The sequence below is a fragment of the Crinia signifera genome, chromosome 1, assembly GCF_055691185.1.
Source record: "Crinia signifera chromosome 1, ASM5569118v1, whole genome shotgun sequence".
Classification (NCBI taxonomy): domain Eukaryota; kingdom Metazoa; phylum Chordata; class Amphibia; order Anura; family Myobatrachidae; genus Crinia; species Crinia signifera.
The window spans coordinates 374,204,234-374,223,934 of NC_139217.1; the positions used below are offsets into that span (position 1 = coordinate 374,204,234).

Genomic DNA, 19,701 nt, shown 5'->3' on the forward strand with positions numbered 1-19,701 from the left:
TGTACAATCTTGAAAGGGCCATTTAAATTGGTTATTGCCAAATAGTTTTTTGCCTTTTATTAATAGCACCAATATAAATAAACTTTACACATCAGAATTACATTCTGCAAAAGGTTTTTATTTCTTACAGTGCTTCAGCTCCTTTAACAGTAAACTTCCGTTGCATCATTGTGTGTTGCAGGACAGAACGGTAAACCAATACATATGTACAATACAACGTGTCAAAATGTGTATTAAAGGGTAAAAAAAAAGAAAAGCATTTGTCCGGTTCCCTTTTCAGACTTCAGATTTTCTAAACATTTGTTTGGCAAATATTACAACAGCCTGAATACATACTATGGGACACAAAGGTGGTATTGCTGGTAATATTGCAACATTTAACACACTGCAGAGTACACACATTAAGAATTGTTTTGCATGTAATGTAAATCTTATATGTATAAAAAAAAATACCTTGAAGAGGTATAAGACCTTTAAATACAATATATTAAAAAGGAAACTATAGGCAATAATATTTATCTAACAGGATTGTGCATTTTCAAATAGTCTCCTGTCTATATATTTGTTATTTATATAAAAATGCTAAACAATAGGGCTTATGCAGAGCTGAACTCAAGTTTATCCATATTGGCTCTGCGCACAGTACTAAATGTCGTGTCAATGGCAGAGCTTCCCCTATCTGTATGCTTGGTTTTATAGCATTCATCGCCAGTGGGAAACTACACTAATTCTGTCACTAATGCAAAAGATCTCACATATTATATACATGGCGGTGCATTCCCGAACGGATCTTCTTCTGTTTGGTGAACATGATTTGTTCACCAAACAGACTTCAGTTAAACTCTGCATCAGCTCCGATATGTGTTTAGGTTTCCATGACAACCCCCTTTAACTTCATTTAAACTCATTTACATTTGCTAAAAATCCTACACCCCATGTGTGAAAAAGCCCTTTGTGAAAATGTTGTAATGTTTCGTTTTATTAGTAAAAGTATACAAAGTGTCAGTGCTAACATTTACATTTCTTAAAATTGGTAAAACATATTTAGCACTTATACACAATTACATTTTGTTTGGTATTCTTGAGAATCCTATGCTGCAATTTGCACTAGCCAACAGAGGGCCTGGTACTTGTGAGTTATCCGGGCGTCCGATTTTTAAATCGGGTCGGATCGGGACATCGCATCGCATCGCATGCGACCATCGGATGCGATGCGATGCGATGCGATGACCCGATTTTTCCATAGGAATCAATGTTAAAATGGACTGAGTCCATTTTAACATGGAATTCAATGGGAAAAAGGGTCCTTTTCATACCCCTACTATCCAAGTGGGCATGGAGTTGGATATAAACCTGTGGCGAGCGTAGCGAGCCACCGAGCCCGAAGCGTGGCGAGCGTAGCGAGCCCCGCGAGGGGACACGGAATACCGTCCCCTCGCGGGGCTCGCTTCGCTCGCCACGCTTCGGGCTCGGTGGCTCGCTACGCTCGCCACAGGTTTATATCCAACTCCATGCCCACTTGGATAGTAGGGGTATGAAAAGGACCCCTTTTTCCATAAGAATCATTTTAACATTGATTCCTATGGAAAAATCGGGTCATCGCATCCGATGGTCGCATGCGATGCGATGCGATATCGCATCGCATCTGATTGTATGCCTTAACTTAAGGCATACAATCAAAAAATCGGACGCCCGGATAACTCACAAGTACCGAGGGCCTAATTCAGTAATGTACGCTGAGGGTCTAATTCAGTAATGTACGCTAATGCAGATGCAAGTGCGTTTTCTCTGCAACCACAGCTGCTGATATTAGCAAGTGAAGCTGCCTCACAAAAATGAAAAGACTCCCACCGGAGTGACTACAACTCATTCGCATCTACAGCCGATCCTCAATTAGGCCTAGGCCTACACAGGCTGGCAACATTAGCAGCCCATGTTTTTGGACGCTAGTGCTCACAGCTGATGTCAGATACATGCCCTGAAAACAGGTCTGCTTGATAACAATCACGTGCTGATAATACCCCCAAGCATTGACTTCCTGTCAGTCACTATGTGGAGGAACCTCGACGCATGGCAGTCTGCTGATAACCGTGGAGTTCTGTGACATATCGACTTTGTGCACATTTATGATCAGGCCTAGAAAGAAGAGTTGCAAACGGGTTTGCAATAGATTTTTGTAGGTCTCTTAAAATAAATAACATCAGATCATCTGCGAGAACCAACAGGAAATCGGTGTTGGAGACCGCAAACCCTGGCCTCAGCATGCCAACAGATTGGGGCAGGCAAACACCCATTTGTAAAGAGATACAAAAGAATAGGAAGTCTGGATGTAAGGCGCTCCGGTGGATATTAAAATAATTATTACCTTTTTGGTGGTAAAAAAACTTTTTTTTCCACACACAAAGGGCAGTGGGGCAGATGTATTAAGCCTGGAGAAGAGATAAACTGGAGTTAAAGTGGAGATAACATGGAAGAGATAATGCACCAGCCAATCAGCTGTGTTTGAAATATGACAGTTGGGATCTGATTGGCTGGTGCGTTATCTCCAGTTTATCTCTTCACCAGGCTTAATACATCTGCCCCAGTGTGTGTAATGATATCTATCTATCTATCTATCTATCTATCTATCTATATCATGAGTTAAAAACAAGTAGCAACAATGTAAAAAGAACATATAATCCAATGCTGGTGTATGCTTGAAATTATTTATGGAGAACGGGGTAGGAATAATACGTTTTCATAGACGGGAGTAGAGATACTTATAAATAAATAAATAAATTATAAAAACGTATTGTGTGTGGAAATAAAAGTTTTTTACATTTTTTACTACCAAGAATGTAATTATTATTTTAATATCCACCTGAGTGCCTTACATCCAGACTTCCTATTCTTTTCTATCACTTGTCTTATAATACTGGCTGATTGAACCAGTGAGGATTTCTCTGGAACCTGGCTGCTGGGAAGGGCGCTTCTGAATATAATCACATATTACTCAATTTACCTACCCATTTGTAAAGCACTCACTGTCCCCAAACAGCCACAGCAAGTCAGTCTTACTGAAGTTTAGGGGGCACTGTGACCATGGTCTCATCCACAGGTCTGCATGTGCACAGTGCTGATCCTGTGGTTTTGCAGATCGGAGCTGTACGCAAGCCATCGAGTTTGCATACATTGCTGAATCACGCACATCACATTGCACTGGATGTTACAGGGAAGTAGTATTGCTTACTCAGCAGGTCCTTCAACTCAATAAAACTGAATCATAAATCTATGAACAGGCCTTTATGTTCTGTAGGCAACGGAATAGGAAAGGTGGTATTGCCCCTAGCAACTACATTCTTTTTTTCTAATGTGTACTAGAAAAAAAAAATGTTGTGCCAAGGACTATATCTCATTTTAGAAGGTCACCTGTAGCACATAAATGTTCTATGAGCTGACTGGCATAAATACCAACATTTAGGGTAAAATGTAATTAGCGCAGATAGCTACAGTAAGTGCCAGAACACTGGCAGCTTGCAGCCGCCAACATTGCCCATTTCCCCATCACACTTAGAGGTGAGCAGGAAAATGTGTGATGCTGGAACTCTGATGTTCACAAACAGAAATTGCCCAGCACAGAACTGCTCCTTTTCAGTTCAATATAGGACAAGCTGTAATCAACCATTATTATTTTGCTATGCGATACTGACTTAAGGCCCATACACACTGGGCGACTGAGCTGAAAGCCGCTCAAAACAGCCTGTTTGAGCGGCTTTCAGCTCAAAGCCACCCAGTGTGTATGCCCCAGCGGTGAGCGCTGCTGCGCGCTCCCGCATTATCACTGGGAAAGCCGCTCATCTGCTGGTTATACCAGCAGATAAGCAGTGTTGAGGACGGCTGTGCATAGCTCTGCGCTATGAAACGCCGTTCTCCCCCCACTGTCGGCGCCGGGCAGGGGGAAAGCCGCTCAGTGTGTATGCACGGAGCGGCTTTTCCCGCAGCGATGATTGGCCTCATCGCTGTCCATACACGCTGGGCATAGTCGCCCAGTGTGTATGGACCTTTAGTGGGGCCTCGCATCGGTATCGGCTGCATGTTTAACACCGTACGATTTTGGCTAACCTTCCAGATGATTTTGACTATCTAGTCGAAATTGCCTGTACATCTCTGTGCATAAGAAAACCTGTATGACCAAAACTTTAGCTGTAAATTCCCATGCACACTAGTCAAATTGCCTCTGACTAGATGCACAAGAGATTTTGGCTAGAGGCACTGGAGATTTTAACTAAGCGATTCTGTCTAATTAATGAAAATCTATGAGCTAGACAAAATTGCCTTGTTTTTCTCAAACTCGGTCCTCAGAACCCCACAGTGTTCATGTTTTCTAGATCACCTGACAGGCACACTCATTACTGACCTGCAAAACATGCACTGTGTTGCGTGACTTTGAGAACCTGTGCCATAACTCATATAAACTTCTGACTAGAAAAATAGAATTTACTTTTTGGATGAGGAGAACTTTGAGCCTAAAAGGACTGTGCAAGTTTCAAATCTACCATATACGTATCAGAGTCAGCTTCATTTATAAAGTGCTATTTTATTTGGCTTGAAGTTTCTACACCCATCATAATAAGTACTTACTGTAGTTATCAAACCAGGTGATTTGGTATAATGTATTGAAATGCAATGAAGACCAATGCTGTGGAGCACTGTTCTGTTGGACACAGGAAAAGGTTTGAGGCACTGGTGTAGATAACATTTGGAAAGTTTTTCATAACAGTCTAGGTCTGTATTTGTGCTATAGCTTCCCTTTATGTTCCACAACAAATATCACCAGTAGCACAGAGGATTTTAGCACAGCTTCAATGTTTTCTACTATACAGGTTTTTTTAATAATATTTTTTTTTATATTAAAATTATAAAATATTTGCATCAATGAAACCAGAGACATTGGGGAAAATTTACTAAGATGTGTATTCTACTTCACATGTGATGTTTCTATGGGCAACCAATCAGATCCTGTCTACTATCTTCTAGACTTGCATGGGTCTTCAACCTGTGGCCCTCCAGATGTTCTGAAACTACATGTTCCAACATGCATTGCCACATTTTTTTCCTATAAGAGCATGCCAAAAAACCTCAGGGCATGCTGGGACATGTAGTTCCACAACATCTGGAGGGCCACAGGTTGAAGACCTGTGTGAATCTAGAGGGTGCTAAATAAATAAGAAGTTCTGATTGGTTGCCCATAGCAACATCACATGTGAAGTAGAATACACATCTTAGTAAATTTCCCCCCTTATATTTGCCTCAGTACACACCATTTTCTAACAAACGGTTAGGCTGCTCCAGCTTTCTTGCAGGCAGAGGGGCAAGTTAATAAAAACCTTCAGCCAGAAGGCCCAATTAATTCATTGTAGCTGGGTCCTGTGACAGTGAAGAGGGTAAAATGTACAGTAATGAAAGTCCATAATGGTACACAGAAAATGCAATCAGTCAAAGAGACGCTTATAATGCATCTCAGATGATGCACTGGAGGCACTTTGAGCGCAATAATCAAAAATCTGACATGTCGGCAAATGCTGTCAAAAATAATGTTGACTGGGATCAACCATTTCAAGTCTGTTTCTACATATTTCTATCACACACACACACACACACACACACACACACACACACACACACACACACACACACACACACACACACACACACACACACACACACTATAGGGTTCCAAAGCAATCCAATTGTTCACACATGAAGGATATTGTACATGCATTATAAAACACATTCCTCTCGGCTCACTTGCATGCACTTGATAAATTACAGGGATACCCCCAAGGGTTTACAATGACAATGACAAGCAAAGCAGTCACCCACAGGTTACTCCAAAGGAGCAAGGTAGCAGTTTTCTCTAAAACAATAACATAGGTGGGTGAGGGAACAAAGAAAAAAACCATCATGCATGCTGCAGTGTAACATAACCGTGAGAAAGGTTCACCTCAAATGGGATGAGGTATAAACTAGGGACTGGTCCACAGCTAACATCCAAAAATTTCAAAAAAGAAAAGAAAACTTTTTTAGCTTTCCCAGGAGCTTGCCACTGGACAGAAAACTTTGGCACACAGACCGTGTAAAGGCTTGCATAGTCCATAATGTACTCTGATAACCAGGTCTTAGGCACGCAGACATTAATATAGATCACATCAGGTCATGGCCACAGGGCTCTGAATAAGTTCTAAAATAAGCTGCTGTCTCCCACTTCTTATTAGAAGGTATTACCCATACCTGAGTAACAGCTCAACCCACTTCTCACATTTATATCGAAAACAGCATAAGACAGTAAAGTTGAACCTTTTAATAGGATTTATATTCATGCATAACGACTAGGTGATTGGACGGAGTCCACTCTGTGGTCCAGTTGGTCCTGAAGTTGAGCCAGCTCAGCAAGTTCATTTAACTCCTGGAACTGTCTATCTGTTTTGTGACTGACCAGTGACCTGTAGAAATGAACAGCAAATACTATGAAGATTATTCCAAATGGCACCATTATGCATGTTGAGGCGATGGCCGCTTCTTTGCCAGGACTAATGGAAGTATCATTCACTAATGTCTTTGGATTGTTCACTGGCAGAAATTTCACCCAACAAAGTAGCACAACCTCAGCAAGGAACAGAAGCGTCCCAATGACAGTGGAAAAAGCCCATGCCAGTTCAATGTGACGATGCATCTTTTCATGGGGGGACTCTTTCACAGAGTTGAGATTATGGACATTGCTCACAGCTTCAATGTTGGGCAGGATGCAGGTGCTGATCATCAGGGCAAATAAATGTACAGCAACCAGAACAGTAGTACAGGCACTGAACGCAATCAGGAGGCCAGGCGGGTACTCGTGGCTTGCATCTAGTTGGACTTCTACCATTGCAACCTAACAAATTAAAGAGAAAGTTAAATAGTTGGAAGGGTAACAAATAAAAGGTCTAATTCATGAAAAAAAGTAATTAATAAATAAATGGTATTCACATCACTGGCAAATGAAACATACCAGTGCAGATAGCAATAAAAACAGAAAAACAGCTACATATTCAGAGATATAAATGTATTGTAATGGTAAGTGCTCAGCAATATATATATATATATATATATATATATATATATATATATATATATATATATATATATATATATACACATACATACATACATACATACATACATACACACACACATACATACACACACAGCACTTACCCAACCTTGCAGAAGGGAAGGAGACAGACCAGCACTCGTTTTAAAGGTGTAATTGTATTAAAGAGTATTTACAGCATGGCAAACATCAGACAGACCCGACAGTCTGTTTCAACTGGGCTCTAACCAGTTTTCCTCAGGGGTTAGAGCCCAGTTGAAACAGACTGTCGGGTCTGTCTGATGTTTGTAAAGATTAAAACGGTAATCTGCAGCAGTGGGAATGCTAATACCATTTTAAATACCATTTATTTATGACCTGCAATAAGCGATAGAGGTCTCTCATGCTGCTTTCCCACTGCAGACCAGTTTAAAGTACTGGTAATTGTAAATGGTATTTAAAACGGTATTAGCATTCCCACTGCAGCAGATTATCGTTTTAAATACCATTTAAGTACCATTCCCATTGCAGTGAACCGTGTAAAATGTAGAGTGCCTAACCCCCCCCCCCCCCCCCCAGTGTAAAGAGTGCCTTATCCCTCTCCCCCCCAAGTGTAAAGGGTGCCTAACCCCCCCGTACCTGCCCTGTGCCCCCACCTCCCCTCCCCTTGTACTTACCTGCACGGGGATGCAGGGCAGTGGGGAGGCAGCGGGGGTCCATGCAGGGTACAGGCAGTCCCAGTGCCTGATGAGAACTAGTAGTTCTCACTTTGCGCATATGTAATGAGTGCACGTGCATAATAATGAGCCGTTTATTACATATGTGCATATGTAATGAGCGGCTCTTTATTATGCACGTGCACTCATTACACATGCACAAAGTGAGAACTACTAGGTCTCATCAGGCACTGGGACTGCCTGGAGGCTAAATAACGTTTAAGAGGCATTCCCACTGCCTCTTAAACGTTATTTTAACGTGTAGGACTCTGCTTTAAAAACGGGTTGAAATACCATTTAGCTTTAAACGGTATTTCAACTCTGGCACTTTCCCACTGCAGCCTTAAAACGGTAAATTGCGCTGAAAATCGGCAATTTACCGTTTTTAGCTGCAGTGGGAAAGGGGCATCACTGGCTTGTGATCAATTATCCAGTGGTGTAGACCTCTTATTTATATAGAATAAAAAAAAAAAACCACTGGTTGCAAAACAGAATTTAACCCATATGCAAATATTGAGCAGGAGAGTTTTACAACTGTTCTTTGGGAGGAAGTTACATTTACAACCTTATATAGAGTGAAAAACGCCATTCGTCTCACAATTTGCATTGTAACAATATCTTTTTGTAGGCTTAATGAGCTAGATATGCAAACTGTACCTCTACTAGCTGACTGAGGACTGACAGTAACCAGACTGGACATGACTCAGATTAGATTTGATCAAGGCCATATACCAAGAAAGTAATAGAATTTATTCGGTCACAGATGTGTTTTATACATTGTGGCACTGTATACACACTGCTCAAAGCATGTACAGGTTGAGTATCCCCTATCCGTGCATCCCCTATCCGAATTATTCCAAAAACCGTGGTTTTTGGAATCATTCAAATTTTTTTTTTTTTTTTTTTTTTAACCCCCCCTAACCCTCTTTTCATACTTACCAAGTCCCAGGGCGTCCACAGCAGGCCTCCGGCATCTTCTCCAGGGTCTCCAGCGGTCCCAGGAATGCATTGCGCGAGTGTGCGCGCGCGCGCCGGTGACGTCACCGGTGCGCGCGCACACTCGCGCAATGCATTCCTGGGACCGCTGGAGACCAGGAGAAGATGCCGGAGGCCTGCTGTGGACGCCCGGGGACTGCGCGGACACCGAGGGACCACCGGACACCTTCAGGCGACAGGTAAGTATGGCTACACAAATTTATTCCAAAAACCGGAAAATTCCCCTATCCGGAATGCTCGTGGTCCCGAGCATTTCGGATAGGGGATACTCAACCTGTAGTAGCAACAGCCAGCCTGCAGAGACTGGTATCACAAGAGTTTACTATTATTTACTAATACTGTCATTTTTACAGATCAGAGAAGAAATCAGACACATCTCTCATACATAATACACCCTCCCCCCCCCCCCCCCCCCCAAATAAATAAATAAATCATCATAACAATGTGATAAAGTGGAGGGAAAAAATATACAGACTCCAAATGTACAACAACGTCTGAAGTGTAATGAGCGAGAATGCTGGGATGACAAGCCCCTCAATGAAGTCCGATATGTGAAAGTAGCATTCCCTAATAACGTCATCTCCAGATATTTTACATAAGGTTGCATCCTCCCCTAAGAAAATATAGCAGAATAAAGCCCAACGTCAAATGGTAACCACAGATATTTACAAGCTACAGTGACTTATTACATAACTATATAGTGTTCATTCTAGCACATGCCATATTTGAAAACCCATGCAGTTCCTCTTCCCTGCATGGGGTGTCACTGTCTGCTGTAGTGCTTCTAGCACATTGTGGTCTGTATATCAGCACTGATATGCAAACCAGACCTGTGCTAGAAACACCACAGCAGACAGCAATACCCCAGGCAGGGAAGAGGAGCTGCACGTGTTTTCAAATATGGCGGCTGCTAGAATGAACACTACTATGGCACCACTGTAGCCCCTCCCTCATAACAGAATGCATTGCATAAGAAATTAGCCCCTTGTGGTGTAAAATAAGTGACTACAACTTGGTGGAAGAAGTTACGGATTGCTAAATGAAATTAGGTTCTAGTGTTTCCACTGGGGGGCCCTTGAGAACATCAATAACTAGAACACCGCTATCGCAGTTATTGTGGAGATTTCTGGTCATATTTAAAGGATTAGAAGGTATTAATGTGAGATTTACAGGAACATAACCATGGAGATACCAGGCTTTTCATGTAATTAAATCTAAATCTCTTTGTTTTGCAAAAATCCCACCAATTTTAATTCTATTTCTTTTGTGATCATAAAAAAAAAAAAAGTCATTTATACCGCTGTTACCCCCTAAAAAAAAGGATTTTATACTTAACTACACATCAACAATGCCACTTTGTTTTGTTTAAAACTACAAGCAAATGGCTAGATATAAAATGAATACAAATATGGAAGAGTGCCTAGAAGAGAACATATTGTTCAAGGATTTGTTTCTTTTAATTAACAAATTCCTTACTGCAAGGAGCAATGTTCAGCATTTCAATATTGTGTAAAGCCAAGAAACTCCCCTACTAGGACAATCGTCCATTACATAATTCATAGACTCACAAACAAAGTGTGTGCCAGTCCACAAAGGGGCACACCCACAGCGGGCTACAAAAGAAACCACACACACCTCAGATTTGCTAAAATATGGCAAAAGCAAAACAAGAAAAATATTGTGGCTCAATTAAATTAGAAACAAGCCATAATAGCTCAATTTAGAAATAGTTAGACATGAATAAAATTATGATACAGATGCAGAGTAGTGTGTAGGTCTTGGCCTAGGGGTGCCGTGAATAAAATTATGATATTATACTGTGCCGTGTGTCAAAAAAGTTTGCGAACCACTGCCCTAGTGCATGGGCACCTTTACAGTCAGAGAATGTAATATTGCACAAGAAATACAGTCCTGCGACATACACACTGGGTAAATACCCTTTTTGCAAACAGAAATACTACACATTTTTCCATTCCATTCGTGTTTATAGGTCATAAAAATAGGATTTTGGGTACCTACCGGTAAATCCTTTTCTCGTAGTCCATATGGGATACTGGGTTATATTATGGGGATATAGATCCTCCGCAGGAGAGACAGGCACATTAAAGCTTTCAGTGTGGGTGCACTGGCTCCTCCCCTCTATCTCCCTCCACTAGTCAGTTAATGAAAAACTGTGCCGAAGGAGAGTTATGTGAGGAGGTACTGTATATGAACAATAACGTGGTGAGATTCTCACAGCACACCCAAACCAAAATAATAAACATAAAATAACAAAAGAGGTGAATCATAACAACTTTTGAGTTCACCAATAATCATTGAAGAAGGTCAATACATGACAACAAGCCCTAACTGTGTCGTTACAGCAGAAAGCCGCACAGAGGCGGGCTCCCAGTATCCCATATGGACTACGAGAAAAGGATTTACCGGTAGGTACCCAAAATCCTATTTTCTCTACCGTCCAATGGGATACTGGGTTATACTATGGGGAGGTCCCAAAGCTACCAGAACGGGCGGTAACGTGCGGAGTCTGCTGTAGAACCGCTTGTCCGAACTGGGAATCCTCCCTGGCCAGAGTGTCAAATCTGTAAAACTTGACAAACGTGTTACTCCCTGACCAAGTTGCGGCCCTGCACAGCTGCAGAGCCGAGACCCCTCGGGCAGCCGCCCAAGAAGTCCCAACAGATCTGGTGGAATGGGCCTTCAACGCTGGAGGAAGGGACAACCCAGCCGATGCATAGGACTGTTGTATCGTGCATCGAATCCACCGGGCTATGGTCCTTGTAGATGCAGGAGAGCCCTTCTTTTGCGCATCATACAATACAAACTATCCGACTTCCGGATTCTAGCCGTACGTTTAACATACGCCTTGAGGGTATGTACCACATCCAAAGAGAGAGGTATATCAGGATGGACCGCGCTGGAAGGAACCACAATAGGGTGGTTCAGGTGGAATGCGGACACAACCTTTGGTGTCGAATCCTCTTTAGCACCCTTGCCAGCAACGGGAGCGGTGGGAACAGGTACACCAGCTGAAAATCCCACACCCAAGTCAGGGCATCTACTGCTGTCGCCCCTGGATCCCTGGTCCGGGCACAGTACCTGTCCAGCTTGTGGTTCAACCATGATGCCATAAGGTCGATCTGAGGGAGCCCCCAAAGATCTACCAGGTCCTGGAACACCTGAGGGTGAAGTCCCCACTCCCCGGGGTGGAGATCGTGACGACTGAGGAAATCCGCCTCCCAGTTGTCGACTCCTGGTATAAAGATGGCCGACAGGGCTTTTACATGGCGTTCCGCCCAGGAGAATATCCTGGTGGTTTCCCTCATACAGGGCATGCTCCTTGTCCCTCCTTGGCGGTTGATGTAGGCAACCGTAGTTGCATTGTCCGACTGGACTTGTACAGCCCTGCAGCATAGGCTCCGCCTGTAATAGGGCATAGTGAACAGCCTTCAGTTCGAGGTTGTTTATATGCAGCATGGATTCCATTGGAGACCAACAGCCTTGCAGGCGGACTCCCTGTATCACGGCTCCCCAGCCTCTGAGACTGGCATCCGTGGTAATCAGAAGCCAGTCCTGTATCTGGAAGCAGCAACCCGCCAATAGATTTGGCGAATCTAGCCACCACTGCAGGGAGAGTTTGGTCTGCGCAGACAGGCAAATCCTCCTGTACATTTGCCGGGGGGATCCTGACCATTTCGTGAGGATATCCAGCTGAAAAGTCCTGGAGTGGAACCTGGCATACTGGATGGCTTAGAATGAATAAACCATCTTGCCCAAGAGCCTCAGGCAGAGATGCACCGAGATCCAAGGATTTGATAGGTCCTCTCTTACCAATTCCTGTAAAGCTGAAGCCTTTTCGGCCAGCAGGAACACCTTCTGCTCCATCGTGTCCAGAGTCATACCCAGGAACACCTTCTCCGGCTCGGGAGCAACGAGGATTTTGGTATATTTAAAATCCACCCGTGGTCTCTCAGCACCTGCATAGTCAGATTTAACGCACTTCTCAGGGCCTCCTCCAATCCTGCCTTGATCAGCAGATCGTCCAGGTAGGGTATGACATTCACCCGCTGGAGCCTGAGAAGGACTATCATTTCTGCCATGAGCTTGGTAAAGACGCGCGGGGCAGTTGACAGCCCGAAGGGCAGCGCCTGAAACTGGTAATGCCCGTTTCCCACCGCAAATCTTAGAAAGACTTGATGAGGAGGCCAAATTGGGACGTGCAAATAGGTGTCCTTGACGTCTACAGAGGCAATCACCGACCTGAGCGACTCCAATTTGATTTCGAACACCTGCAGAAAGTGGTTCAGCGACTTCAGATTCAAAACGGGCCTTACTGAACCGTCCAGTTTGGGGACAAGGAACAGGTTTGAATAGTAACCCCTGGCCTCGTTCCTGTATTGGTACAGGTGGGATTACTTTGGACAGGAGGAGCTTGTGAATTGCTCCCTGAAGGAGCAACTGATCCTCCACTGAGGCTGGGAGGGCCGACTTGAAGTAGCGCCGAGGAGGGGGCCTGGCAAACTCCAGCCTGTAACCTAGCGAAATAAGACTCCTGGCCCAGGAATCTAGGCACGAGGTGTCCCACACCTTGCTGAAGTGTGAAAGCCGGGCCCCCACCTCGAGACAGTCTCATGGTGGGTGCACCCCGTCATACTGCCGGCTTGGAAGCGGCAGGGGCAGTGGAACGGTCCTGATGACCTGAGGGGTTTGGCTTCCTGAATTTCCCTCTAGTGCCTCTGCTAGCATTAGAGGCGCCTCTGGCCTTAGGGCGGAACTTGGACCCACGAAAAGACTGGTGGGAGGGGCCAGTGAAAGGGCGTTTTGCCGGAGTGGGTGCTGATGGGAGGAAGGTGGATTTCCCTGCAGTAGCCTTAGAAATCCAGCCGTCCAGCTCACTACCAAAGAGCCTCTCCCCTGTGAAAGGTATGCTTTCCACACTCTTCTTGGAATCCACATCAGCCACCCACTGGCGCAACCACAGAGCCCGCCTAGCCGACACGGCCATTGCAGAATTCCGCGCGTTTATAGTGCCCAATTCCTTTTGTGCCTCACAAAGCACCCATGTCGTGTCCTGAATGTGACGCAGGTTTTCACCTATCTGAGCCACGGACATGTCCCCCAACAAACCCTCTTGGATCTGCGTGGACCAAGTATAAATGGCCTTAGCCATCCAGCAACTGGCCAATACCGGGAGTTGTGAAGCCCCACTGGCCGTGAACATAGACTTAAGTGTTGCTTCAAGTCTCCTATCTGCACCATCCTTGAGTGTAGACACCCCAGGAACTGGTAACAGCACCTTCTTTGAAAGGCGGGAAACAGAGGAATCCACCGCTGGCGGTTCCTCCCACTTCTTCCTACCAACAGGATCAAAGGGATACGCATTTGTGAACCTCTTTGAAAGCTGGAAGCTCTTTTCAGGGTTCTGCCAAGCACCTTTAAAAGCACTTTCTAATTCAGCCTGTTCTGGGAAATACACCGGCTGTTTTCTCTGGGTCATGAAAAAGGAATTTCCCTCAGAGGGTTCCTCCATAGGAAGCTCTAACACTTCCCTAATGGCCTTAATTAAAGCCTCAGAAGCATGAACTAAAGACTGCTCCTGAACAGTATCCTGTTCATTTGCCCCCTCTCCCACTTCAAGGATGTCATCATCATCAGAGTCAGGGTCCAGAATATCAACCCTGGCAGACAACATGGCTAATTTCCTTTGCACCCTCTGCGTCTGCTGCGTATTTGTAGAGGGCTGGGAAGCAACAGAGTCCATCAGCGTTTTTATGCTGCTGGCCCAGGCAGGCTCTTGACTATCAGCCTGTGACCCATCCACAAGTTGTGGGGGCACCCCACTGACCTGAGTGGTTACTCCACTTGGCTGTGCAGCATACACGGCTCACAGGTAACCTGTGACTGTGAAGCTGGAATAAACTTTGTTCTGCACACCATGCATGTTAACTTTTTCACCTTGATGAAGCAACAGGACACCCCCAGCAGCGCACACACAACACCCACACTTGATGTACTGTAACCCTACACAGTATAAGTGTAATACACCTCTGTATTAGAGACTATGGTGTGTGTGCAAGTGGTTAACTAGCCAGTGGGGTAGACTCAGAGTAATATGAGGAGACCAGTACATCCTAAACCTTAACTCACGGATTTGAGTGAGCTGGTAACGCACAAAACACACAGTGATATGTCATACACAGTGTAAATAACACAGCTAAGCAACGCTGCTGCGCTGTTATAACTTGCTGTCTCTGCCGCTGCTGCAAAGGATGAAATCCACCACGCCGCTGAGGAGCTGTAATGGCGACCTCTGGATGCGTGAAGAAGCAGGAAGCAGAGACAGGGCGCGCCCAGCAGAGCCTGGTCCTGCTCTGAGCGAAGCCCCGCCCCCTTTACACGGAGCTGGCGCTTCCAGTATATTTAAACTGGCATAAGAAGCGCTTTTCACATAAAATGCTTAAAAAACGCCCAGGGCATCCCTGGTGGTCCAGCGGCATCACCCTATGCCAGTGTGATGATGGGGGGGGGGGGGGGGGGGGGGGGGGGGGGGGGGGGTTCGCGCGGTCCCTGCGAGAGGGCCGCCGCAATCTTGCCGCACGGAACGATTTAGGGTGTCCCCTTGTGGGACCCCCAACCTGTACTCACCACAGACGTCTTCGGACCAGTCAGGGGGTGTGCGGCAGCTGGGGGGCCTGCTCGCTACAGCGCAATGCTGTGCGGTGACAGGCCCCACTCAGGACAGATTATCCTGCAGCAGGGTCAGCTCTGCACCTTAAGAGGTCGGGGACTGACCCCACCCCTGACACCCTCGAAGTAGGACAGCTGCCTGGTCAAAGCAGCGCCCCAAAATAATAAACTAAATAAAATTTGAAGAAAAATTCTGGAGCATCCAGAAAGCACTGCCTCTCTCCTGAGGCACATTTTTCTAAACTGACTAGTGGAGGGAGATAGAGGGGAGGAGCCAGTGCACCCACACTGAAAGCTTTAATGTGCCTGTCTCTCCTGCGGAGGGTCTCTATCCCCATAGTATAACCCAGTATCCCATTGGACGGTAGAGAAACATAAGAAATTCAAGTGAAATGGAGACACATTGTCATTATGGACTGTGTGACCACAGGAAGATTTTATGTGGTATATTTGTATTAATTGGTTTCATACATTATATGCCATTTAGCAAAGTTTTGATCTACACTTATATTTTATATTCATTGCTCTAAATGGCACTTATTATCCAGAGAGTCACACGCTTAATAAATACATGAAAATGTATATTGTTTAATCAAAATCGTTTTCTAGGATTCTGGGTCAGATCACTGCACAAATTGAGTCCTGGAAAGATAAAAAATAAATAAATCTAAAAATAAATGTCAAATTGTGGAGCTTAAAAAAAAAAAAAAAAAAAAAAAAAAAAAAAAGAGAGAATGAAATGCTGCTGAGAACTCGTGACATCTCCAACCCCTTATACAAGGAAGTGTGTATGGGGAGATAAGCTTGTAACAGTGTGCTAAAAATGTTATGTATTCAAAGTGATTTTCTCTTTGTAACAATTGGTATTAATCACCCTGTATCCTGCCCAAACAATTCAATTTGAAAAGTCCAGTCATTAGTCTTTGTTAAAGAAAATCTATAGCCGTGTCTGTGTGATGCCTAAAAGAGGCCGATTGGTGGGCACAGTAGGGCTTAGAGAAAGGTGCCGGACGGAGTCTCGACAGGCATTCACCCGAAGTCGGGATCCCGACTATCAAAACACGGACAGCCGGGTTCCCGACGGCCATTTTCCCTCACGGGGGTCAACGACCCCCATAGAGGGAGAATAGAATAGGTGGCTCGCGTAGCAAGCCACCGTGCCCACAGCATGGCGAGCGCAGCGAGCCCGCAAGGGGCTTTGTTGCGCTTGCCATGCTGTCTGGGAGACCCTGGTCACTGAAAGACCCGGTAAAAACCCAGGTCCATCACTCATGTAAAAGTGGGTAAATAATGACCGGCATTAACCCGTACTCCGTGTACCAAGTTCTAAGTGGATTAAAAATGGGGTTTGTGTGAGAAAGGGTATAAAATGTCCCCAAATTGCCCCTTGGAAGCTGAATTGAGCCACTGTATGTTGATGTTAGAGGATTCCAAATTGCTTGGACATTTAGAATATAATACCCCTTTTACACCGCCGAAAAATCCGGGTCAGAGCTCCGACCTCAGGCTGACAGGTACCCCCCTCCCCTCAGGTGGGGGTACCGGTCAGCCTGAGGGATAATGTGCGCCGCTGCTGCTGTAACTCCCCCCCGGCAGTCGGTCCCTGCGGCGAATGGACAGTCAGTGTCTGCGGTCCCTCCAGCGCATGGGAACTAGTACTAGTTCCCATGCGCTGGAGGGACCCCCGGCACTGACTGTACATTCGCCGCAGGAACTTTGTGGCTGCGGGGGAGCAACCGGGGACAGCGGCGGCAGCGCACATCGACCTCAGTCTGACAGGTACCCCCACCTCCCCTCAGCAGCTGCAGAGACCCCCCCAGCAGCTGCAGGGCCCCCCTCCTCCCAGCACCCGGGGACAGCTTCCCCCATCTACCCTCTGCTATTCAAGCAGTAGTAATTATATATATATATATATATATATATATATATATATATATATATATATATATATATATATATATATATATATATATATATATATATAAATGCATTAGAGAGCCAGCAACATCCAAAAAAAAAGAAATTCATTTATTTAATAATAGGCATAATAGTGCAAATCGGAGCAAAAAGGGGTTAAAAAATGCAGGAGGAAACGTCTACTTAGCATGTTTAGTAGAAAGCCATAATCACTGCGTTCATCCTCCAACAACCAGTCATCACACCAGACAGGCTGTTTCGGTGCTTCTCAGCACCTTAGTCATGGGCAACTGACTGAGCGCTCCCAAACAGTCTAATATACCCACAGCAATAATCAACATAAGCCCCCTCACCTGTATAAGAGCGGTAAAACAGGAAAATACACGCTGACACGCTGCAGCGCGGCCTCCGGTCGTCGCGGCAACCAACAACGCCGGAAGACAGGTGGAAGTGACGTCAGGTCTCCTAGCGACCGACATACACAAGCCGCTGCAGCGGAAGTCAGGTGACCGCTAATGGAGCTGAGCGTCATAGCAACCAAACAAGCTATGCGCTCGCTCGTTCCGACTGGCTCAACAGCGGAGACAAACCAACATGTCTCTGTAACGCTGTTACTGGAGTCAGACAGACTTAAACAGTACAAGCATACGGTGAGGTGAAAAAATTGCTGATAGAATGCGGGGGCACATAGAGTGTATGGACAGCGCTGGCACATAAAAACATGGATTCACCGACTTAAGTGTTTAACCCCTAATGGATTGAACGAATATCAGTCACTACATTGCTTCTTGTAGTAGTAACGGATATATTTGCCTAGTGATGGTGGTGTTCATACAATATTGTGCGCAGATCTATTTTCTATGTTCTGCCTTTATAGAACTTTTTGTCTATTGTAATTCTTTAATATGCTCTTTTATCTCCATTTCCCCCCCCTTCATTTACCTCTTATTTATGTTATGTGCTTTGTGTCTTACTTTTGGATTGGTTCTGATGTCCTCCTTTGTGTTACTTCTGTGTCCATGTTTTTATGTGCCAGCGCTGCCCATACACTCTATGTGCCCCCGCATTCTATCAGCAATTTTTTCACCTCACCGTATGCTTGTACTGTTTAAGTCTGTCTGACTCCAGTAACAGCGTTACAGAGACATGTTGGTTTGTCTCCGCTGTTGAGCCAGTCGGAACGAGCGAGCGCATAGCTTGTTTGGTTGCTATGACGCTCAGCTCCATTAGCGGTCACCTGACTTCCGCTGCAGCGGCTTGTGTATGTCGGTCGCTAGGAGACCTGACGTCACTTCTGCCTGTCTTCCGGAGTTGTTGGTTGCCGCGACGACCGGAGGCCGCGCTGCAGCGTGTCAGCGTGTATTTTCCTGTTTTACCGCTCTTATACAGGTGAGGGGGCTTATGTTGATTATTGCTGTGGGTATATTAGACTGTTTGAGAGCGCTCAGTCAGTTGCCCATGACTAAGGTGCTGAGAAGCACCGAAACAGCCTGTCGGGTGTGATGACTGGTTGTTGGAGGATGAACGCAGTGGTTATGGCTTTCTACTAAACATGCTAAGTAGACGTTTCCTCCTGCATTTTTTAACCCCTTTTTGCTCCGATTTGCACTATTATGCCTATTATTAAATAAATGAATTTTTTTTTGGGATGTTGCTGGTTCTCTAATGCATTTTTGTATTATGACCAATTTGTGAGCTCCAGCACTCTCTGGATTGTCCTGTGTGTGCAGCCTTGACTCATGGTCTTGAGATATATATAGATAGAGATATATATATATATAGATAGAGATATATATATATATAGATAGAGATATATATATATATATATATATATATATATATAGATAGAGATATATATAGATAGAGATATATATAGATAGAGATATATATATATATAGATAGAGATATATATATAGATAGAGATATATATATAGATAGAGATATATATATATATATATATAGATAGAGATATATATATATATATATATATATAGATAGAGATAGAGATAGAGATAGAGATATAGATATAGATATAGATATAGATATAGATATAGATATATATATATATATATATATATAGATAGAGATATATATATATATATATATATAGATAGAGATAGATATAGATATAGATAGAGATATATATATATATATATATATATATATATATATATATATATATATATATATATATATATATATATATATATATATAGATATATTCCCACATTAAGCAGAAAAATGGCCTGCACACCAATGTATGTAAACTTGAAAAAA

At 44.2% G+C, this 19,701-nt stretch overlaps 1 protein-coding gene across 3 annotated transcripts in view; it reads right to left on the bottom strand.

Annotated features, from left to right (window-relative positions):
* Positions 1-97: 97 nt before the first annotated feature.
* Positions 98-19,701, bottom strand: part of LOC146011342 (calcium release-activated calcium channel protein 1-like) — a 49,706-nt gene continuing 30,102 nt past the window's right edge. For all 3 annotated transcript variants that reach the window (XM_083151359.1, XM_083151360.1, XM_083151358.1), the window contains exons 2-3: positions 1,719-6,910; positions 98-1,123 (exon numbers count right to left, since the gene is read on the bottom strand). In XM_083151359.1, the coding sequence (XP_083007485.1) occupies positions 6,356-6,904 (549 nt within the window). In that variant the 5' untranslated portion in view covers positions 6,905-6,910 and the 3' untranslated portion in view covers positions 98-1,123; positions 1,719-6,355. The remainder of the gene's footprint in view (positions 1,124-1,718; positions 6,911-19,701) is intronic.